At 47.5% G+C, this 8,296-nt stretch overlaps 1 protein-coding gene across 1 annotated transcript; it reads right to left on the bottom strand.

Moving 5' to 3' along the window:
* Positions 1,027 to 4,095, bottom strand: OPN1SW (opsin 1 (cone pigments), short-wave-sensitive). Its single transcript, XM_005679445.2, has 5 exons — positions 3,741 to 4,095; positions 3,276 to 3,444; positions 2,795 to 2,960; positions 2,139 to 2,378; positions 1,027 to 1,213 (listed from the first exon to the last, which is right to left on the bottom strand). Exons 1-5 carry the CDS (start codon positions 4,093 to 4,095, stop codon positions 1,094 to 1,096), a joined length of 1,050 nt encoding a protein of 349 aa, XP_005679502.1. The 3' UTR covers positions 1,027 to 1,093.

The raw sequence follows: 8,296 nt of genomic DNA, 5'->3' as shown, positions 1-8,296 counted from the left end.
GGGTATGTATGTCCTTTATTTTCTTAAGAAATGGAGCTCTTGCTTAGAATTATGGGGTTATAAAATGTCACAGAAAATGGACCTCTCCTAGAAGGTTTACCCCACCCCAACCCAGAGAAGTTGCTGCCTTCTCCCAAATTGGTTACTCTTTCCTTCTATTCCTGAAATCTTTAGCATCCTTATACAGCCGTAACCTTTCTTGGCTTCTTTTAGGCCATGTAACTGGAGAGGAGCCCAGCTGCTCATTACATAATTGTCTGATACCAAACACAGCCATTTCTGAATGTACACACATTTATCTTGATTTTTATTTCAAAAAGGCTCTTCAGGGGGTGGGGAGACGGAATATAAGGTAGAACAGTTTTTTGAACATTTTCTATAGTTTATAAACAGTATTGAGATGTGCCAATCATTTTGAGGACATGAAGGGAGTTGAACCATTGACTTTAGTAAATACACAGCTTAAGAGAGAGAAATCAGTTTAGCCAAATAAGAGATGTGGGGGCAGGGGGGAGGAAGCACCTGGAATAATTCATGCTGGTGCAGGCATTTATGGGCATGACTGTCACTGTCAAAGTGATAGCGATTACTGGCAGTGACAGCATAAGAAAGTTATTTCAGACTCATATTTAGGACCTACTAAAGGGTTTAAAAAATTTTTTTTTTTTAATGTCTCATTTCTAAGGTGTTTTCCTAAGTTCTGGTTCAAAATGTATCATCTTTGAACGGATCCCCAGGAGGGGGAAAAATTACTGAAAAGGAAAATAATTGTCTGTACACTGAAAAAGTAGCCATATTTCTTTACAATTGCCTTGTACATAGAAGTCTGTTCTCCAAACGCTACAAATTGTGCCACTTAAGAGTAGACACTGATGACTGCGTAAATGGCCCTTGAGGTGGTCTGAAGTAGACCCAGCTGGAACAGCTGCTTTGTAGGTAGGAAGAAAACAGTAGGAAAATGGAAAACTGACCCCTCAAGTTGCTGTCACTCCCCTTCCCATTTTCTGTGTTGGTAGTGGTTTGGTTTTTGATACAGAAAGTAGAAATGTCCTCAAATGTAAAGTCCTCACTGCACGCAGGCCAGTACGGCTCCTTAGTTGGGGCCAACTTGGCTAGAAGAGACAGTAGACACTTCGGTTTTCTGGGAGCTAGACACTTCAGACTCGTCTGTCATGGGTTTTCCACACACCATTTCCATGATGCAAGCTCGGAACTAGAGGGAAAGAGCAGAGAGTCGTCTTGGCAGACCAGTACGGAGGAGGCAACATCCGGAAGCGTGCGAGAAAAAAGACCTTTGTATCCGCATAGCCTCACACAGTGCCTTATACATGGGATCTCCTCGAGCAGCACTGATTATGTCTTCTCAATCCTCAGAGCTGGCTAGTCCAGGCTAACACTACTCACTCCTGCGGGATCTACAATAATAATCCCTACACGTTCTGGCTAACCCTGAGGCCTCACTGTTGGGAAGCCTCACAAAGCACCCTGTCCCAGGAAATTGAAGTGAAAGTCACTCAGTTGTGTCTGACCCTTTGCAACCCCATGGACTATACAAACCATGGAATTCTCCAGGCCAGAATTACTGGAGTGGGTAGCCTTTCCCTTCTCCAGAGGATCTTCCCAACCCAGGGATGGAACCCAGGTCTCCCGCATTGCAGGCAGATTCTTTACCAGCTGAGTCACAAGAAGCCCAAGAATGCTGGAGTGGGTGCCAGGAGAGCACTGTCAAAAGTAACCCCACAGTACCCCCACCCACCATTACTAGAAAGTGCTCCCAACTAGGAAAGGGCTGCCAGTTCTGTTAATATCCAGGAGCTTCCTCATTAGTTTTTAATCCACTTCTGGAACTGAGGAAACAAAGTAATTCTCAAAGCTGAGTGTTTGGCTCTATAAGACAGGAACCCTCCTTGATTTGTCTGAGTTTGGGTTATTAGCTTCAATACAGGATTTGGGGTAGGCAGAGCAGCTAAACCCATGTGCCACAACTACTGAAGCCCGAGCCTAGAACCCGTGCTCCACAACAAGGGAAGTGACCGCAGTGAGAAGTCCCCTGCTCACCACAACTAGAGAAAGCCCGTGGGCAGCAACAAAGACCCAGCACAGCCCCAAATAAAGTTTTTTCAAAAAGAGGACTTTACCTGCTTATTCATGAAGCAGTAGATGATGGGATTGTAGACACAAGCACTCTTGGAGAAGAAGGCAGGAATGGTGACAAGCCGTAAGTCCACCCCATGGTTACGGTTGTTGACTATGTACATGGCCAGGGCAGCGTAGGGTGTGTAACAGAGACAAAAGGATCCCACCATGACCACCACCATGTGGCTCACCTCCCGCTCAGCCTTCTGGGTCGAAGCTGACTCCTGCTGCTGAGCCGCAACCTGGAAAGAGCGCAGAAAACATCACGCCCTCTGCTCCCTGGCCCTGAACCCCCAAGTCTCTGGACGTTTTTCAACCAGGGGGCCATCTGCTCTAATTGTCTCTCTGCCGTCCCACCTTCTGACCTAGTTCCTCTGTTCCCCTTTCCTTGAGGGAGGCAAGATGGAGCCAGCTCTCTCTCCAGTCCGTGATACTGGATGGAATCACATGCATCTCTCGATGCATCTGAGCTGGGATGGCTCCACCTCACTCTTCATCCCCTCATCTCCCTGTCCCTGCTTCCTGCACTGCTTTTTGATACCCCTCACTGGCTGTGAACATTTCTGGGTGTTTTGTGTTCTAGAGCACATACCCACTCTTCCCTCTCATCTAGAGCCCTGTGACCCCTTCCTCCCTGACCCTCACAAAAGCCACTCACAGCTCTGAGGGCCCCCAGCAGCTGAGAGTAGGAGAAGCAGATGAGGGAGAGAGGCACAATGTAGCAGAAGATGAAGAGGAACCAGGTATAGTACTCGCTGTAATATTTGGTGCCCACGGTGTACCAGTCGGGACCACAGGAACACTGCAGGCCCTCAGGGATGAATCTGCAAGGGACCAAGCACTTGTTCACTGTGAGGCTCACAGCAAGAATTGGTAGAGCGGGAGCTGAGATTCCTGGGTTGTGTTCTCTGCTTAGAACCCAGAGTTATGTCAGGCAGAGGGTATTTTCTGTCCATACTAGCCAACCTTTGGCAATTCCAACCACAGAGTAAACCTTAGCACTTGTCTCCCACAGCCCTTTCCCTTCTCTATTCCTCCAGCTCTTTAAAAATTAGAGGTCAATGACCATGCCCCACTCTCTTCCCACCCTGAGAACCTGAGCTTCTAGCTAAGTCAGCATAACTGCCCTGCACTCTCACCGGCTCCAGCCAAAGAAGGGTGGGATGGAGACACCAATACCGATGGTCCAGGTGGCCACGACCACCATCAGGGCATGCTTGGAGCTGAAGCGGAAGTTGCCGAAGGGTTTACAGATGATGATGTAGCGCTCAAAGGCCAAGAAGGCCAGTGACCAGCCTGTCACCAGACCTGTGATGAAATGGGCGGATAATGGGGTAAACAGCTCCGCTCATCCTGGCAGGCAGAGAGGAATACAGGCGGTGTGGAGAAAGCACAGAGAGGAAGGGTTGGACTGGAGAGTGAGATAGAGTTTGGGACTCGCTCAGACCTCCGGGTGGCTCTCTACCTCAGCATTCAAAAGAACGCCAAACTTCTTCCCCCTGGAGTCCTCTTTAGCGGTCCATTCTAACCCAACAGCCTGGCCCCTGGCTCCCATCCTGAAGCAGGATCCTTCCCGTCCCTCCAGCTCCCTTCGCCTGCAGTACCTGCTGTACAGCCCAGGAAGGCCTCCAGGGCACAGACATGGCGGCCGAAGATGAAGTACCCATAACAACTGCTGATGAAGACGACAAAGACAGAGAAGATGCAGTAGATGAAGCCCCCCAGAGACACGTTGACCAGAATATAGTTGAGCGGCTGCCGCAACTTTCTGTAGCGTAGTGTGGCCACAAGCACCGTGGCATTGAGTGGCGTCCCTACAAAGAAGACAAAACCCATGAAGGCTGCCTGGAGGTGGAAGGCCCAGACAGGGGCGAGGTGGTACTGAGGTCCATCCCACGGCCCCACCAAGGAGATGTTCTTGAACAGATAAAACTCCTCCTCCTCTGACATCTTGCTCATGGGATGTCCCCCACCCCCTCTGATTCCTCTTATAGATCATCCTCCCCCACCACTTCTCCCCCACCCTGCCAAAGACCCTCTCCTCCAAAGCCACTTTGGGGCTCCCTGAAAGATCAGTACTGATCCTAAGCCTCCTAAGGACAAAGTTTGAGATTAGAGACCCCAAACCCCCACCTAAACCTTTTGTGGCCCCAAAGCCGATTGTGTGTTCTTCAGAGGATAAAAGATTGGGCTCACAGAATCCAGATATGCAATGCTGCGGGCTGGAATAAATAAGAGTGGACTCAATAGGGAGATGCTGACCCATATTTAATGAAGACCCTTCCACCACTCTTCTTCCCTTTGAGTGGAACTGTTGAAGGCAAGCCTCTTCGTTTTGCTTCAGGCACCACTATATCCCTGCAGGTGTCTGCACACCATCTGCCTCATTGTGGAAGGTGCCCCCTAAGTCTCCCTCTCCAGGGGTCTTGGGCTCAGCCAGCCTCAGGCTGCAGGAAAGGGTAGAGGATGGAGAGTGTTCTTGAACAGCCTTCATGGAACAGTCCAGGGGTAACTTGACAGTGCCTAGAGGTCTAAGGCATCCCAGGCTGCCAGTTTCTTCGTGGCGAATCATCCCAGAGATGGAACCTTTCCTGCTCAGAACTTTCCCAGCCAGGTCCAGGTTGGTGTGTTGTGGTCCCTCTCACACCATGTTCACACCTGCCCCTGCCGTTAACTCAGCAGTGCCTAAGCTGCCAGACTTCCTCCTATCTGCCCATCCCAGACCTGCCCAGCTCTTACCCTGATTTGCTGAGAAGCCCACCCTGGTGACCCCAGCTCCAGTCTAAATTCTGTGTGGGGACTTCCCTGGTGGTCCAGGGGTTAAGACTCTGCACTTCCACTGCAGGGGGTACCCACGGGTTTGATCCCTGGTTGGGAAACTAGGATCCTGCATGCCACATGGAGTGGCCAAAAAAAATAAAATACTTAAAGCTCTGCTTGCACTTATACTCAACACTATGCTTCAGCCTTTATGAGTGTATCTTCTTCCAAACCTCAGTAGACTATAGATATATAGATAAGAGTGACTATAGATACATAGATAAGTTAAAAGTGAAAGGATGGTCCAGTAATGGCAGTCATTTGGGTCAGATGAATCCCATCATAGATAAAAGTTTTAAACTCTGGACAAAATGTGAAGAAAAAAAAAACTATTTGAAAGCACTATAAAGTACCCTCAAAATAGGCAGAAACTAAAGGGGACTCAACCCTTGAATGAAAGGAACCACCTACTATCTACATTCAAATGGATTTTTCCTAAGGACAATCCCCATCTAAAGGGCAAGGACCAGCTAGGACTCCTCAAGCAAAAAGTCCATCCTTTATTGACTTGGAGAGTCACAAGACAGAGCCTGGGACTCCAGAGCAGCTGGAAATTGAAGGTGGGTTTTTGGGAATGAAGGAAGCCATGAAAGGAGAAGCCTTTAAATCTGCATATAAACTCCCCTCAAATCCTAAGACGACTGCTGAGCTATGCCTGGAGGAATCTCCGAGGAGCCCAGCAAAAGGCAAGAGCTGAAGGTCTGAAAGCTCAGCAGAGATATGGGCTGCTACCTACTGCAGGAGAGAAAGAGTTTGTATTTGATTCCTTCCAAGTTAGACAAGTTAAGCAAGGACTTCAGCTTCTCCAGTTGAAACTCCTAGAAAACCACACTTTAGGACAAAAATCTGACCCTTGAATCCTGAACTAGAAATACTAGATGGAGACATGTCAGCCATTTCTGAAAGTCTGACATTTCCAGGCACACAGGGACATGTGTGCATGAGCACACACACATGCTCCACAGACACTCACCCACAGATAGGATTCCTCGCGGAGGTTCCTGGTGAAAGCCAGCTAACTGTCCAGGAATTGCAAGGCCAGTTGGTCCCCACTAGATTGCCTGAGTTGGCATATTCTGTGCCCTGGGTCCTTAAGACCAGGGCCAGACGTCCCCCTGGAGGCAGTGTTTTAAGTGCCCATCCCTGGGCAGGGCACACAGCAATGCGTCAGCCTGGGCTGAGTGGACTCAGTCCCCCTCAGCTGTCAGAGCTCTGCTGAGGCACCCACCTCTGCAATTGGTTCTGACAGGAGCCCGCTGGGTTTGGGCTGTCAGTCCAACCGTTATGGGTAAGAGAGGCCTCTTACTCCCACTCCTTGGGCCAAGTGGCTGCATCTTTAGCCTCTCCCACTGTGGTCCTGACAACTTCCCAGACAGTGTCTTCCTCTCTATTCCACCCCACATCAGAAGAATGGGCAATGGGCCCCAGCTGAGGGCAACGCAGCCACAGTTGAAAGGAGGCAGATGCCCCTGTGGGGCTCAGGCCAACCGAGCCTTACTCAAGCATAGAGTCTCACTGGCAAGGGATAAAAATTTCCAGTCACTGAAGCCATGGAGTAGGAGGAGGGGAGATTTTAAGGAGAGGACAAGTGGTATCGGAGAAGGGTAATGATATAAAAACTGAAGACGTTTTAGGTATGGTGGACCCTCCACTTCTGCAAGGGTCAACCAAAATACTTTAAAATTCCAGAAAATTCCAAAAACCAAAACTTAAAATTGCATTATACAGGCAACTATTCACATAGCATTTACATTGTATTTATAACTATTTACAAGGTATTATAAATATTAGGTATTGTCAGTAATCTAGAGATAATTTCAAGTATCCAAGAGAATGTGAGATTATATGCAAGCACTATGCTATTTTATATAAGGGATTTGAACATCAGAGGATTTGGGTGTCTGCAGGGGTTCCTTACCAATCCCCCTGTATATTTGAAGGGCAACTGTATATTTAATATATAATATTATACCCTTTTCAGATTTTGAGTTATTTTATTAATTTAGGAACATGACAATACACTGAGGCTTTACAGAATATCGCGTCAGGTACATTTAGACCAGGGTTTTCTCAGCCTCAGCACTACCACCACACTGGATGATCTGGGGGGATCGGGGCAGGGGGTAGTTGTCTTGTGCAATGGAAGATGTTTAACAGCATCCCTGGCCTCTGGATGATGAAAGCACCACTGCCACCCCCATGGTAATAACCCGGTCATGTCTCCAGACACAAATGGCCCCCCAAGAGGCAAAATTGCCCCCCTGCTCCTCTCCCCTCCAATTGAGAACCAGTGATTTCAAGTTGAACTTATAAATGCCCAGAACCAAACAGAAAACAATCAAGAGAAATTATGTTTTTCTAGTACTTTAAATTATCCAGAAAAAAAAAAAAAAAGGAAGTCCTAGTGAAAGAGGAGATTTTCTGATTTGTTTCAGGGTTTTTATCCCCCTATTGTCCTAGCAGCAGCAGCAGTGTATTCATATATACTCCCACCTTTTCCAGAGATAGTTTAAGGAAGGCTTACGGAACTATATATGATAAATGAAAAATTATTAATCAAATGTGAAAGCGAAAAAAAAAGAGAGAAACAACAGAAGCAAGTTCAGGGGCGAGAATGAAATACAACTACTCTGGGAGCTCGCTATTGATGGACCATACATTCGTGCTTCCCCAGGGGCCCCATTTACAAAATTCAATGTCCAGAAAGCAAACACAAACTAACCATTCTTCGGATTATGAGAGGCAAAGAGGGGGGTTCACAGAGGAGACATCGGTGTGATTTAATGAACAAGGACCTTAACAACATTCCTGAGTAGCACAACCACCAGTTTCACTGGCCCGGGTCTACTGTTGACTAGAACCTTCAATAAAGGCTCCACACAAGGCATGATTCAGAACAGGACATAAACCAGAACCATTCCCCGGGGGGCCAAATACCAGCTCTGCCAGGCTGCTCTGATCCACAGGACATTTCAACTCTCTGGAGGCTTGAATCATTGCTTCTCTCCGCTTAGTTTTTTATCATTTAATTCCTGTTTTGAGTGGATTGTATATGCCCGGGGCTCAAAATTCAAAAAGTACAAAAGAATATACAGTGAACAACACATTTCTTTCCCACCCAGTCTCCCAATTCCCCTCTCCAGAAGCAACCAGTGTTCGTTTTTTGCTGTGTTTTTCCTGCATAGGAGGTGACAACGAGCTTGAAATCATGTGTTGTGACAATGTTGTCTGTTAAATACTGACCAGTCACTCTCCAGAGAAGTGGTGAGATAAGGGAAAGGTTCACACACGCTCTTTTGAAAATGAGAAATCATCCAAGGTTTACTTGAACAAATGCCAT

The sequence above is a fragment of the Capra hircus genome, chromosome 4 (assembly GCF_001704415.2).
Source record: "Capra hircus breed San Clemente chromosome 4, ASM170441v1, whole genome shotgun sequence".
Taxonomy (NCBI): domain Eukaryota; kingdom Metazoa; phylum Chordata; class Mammalia; order Artiodactyla; family Bovidae; genus Capra; species Capra hircus.
Note: the sequence above shows the minus strand (reverse complement) of the source record. Positions and strands in the feature narration are given on the sequence as shown.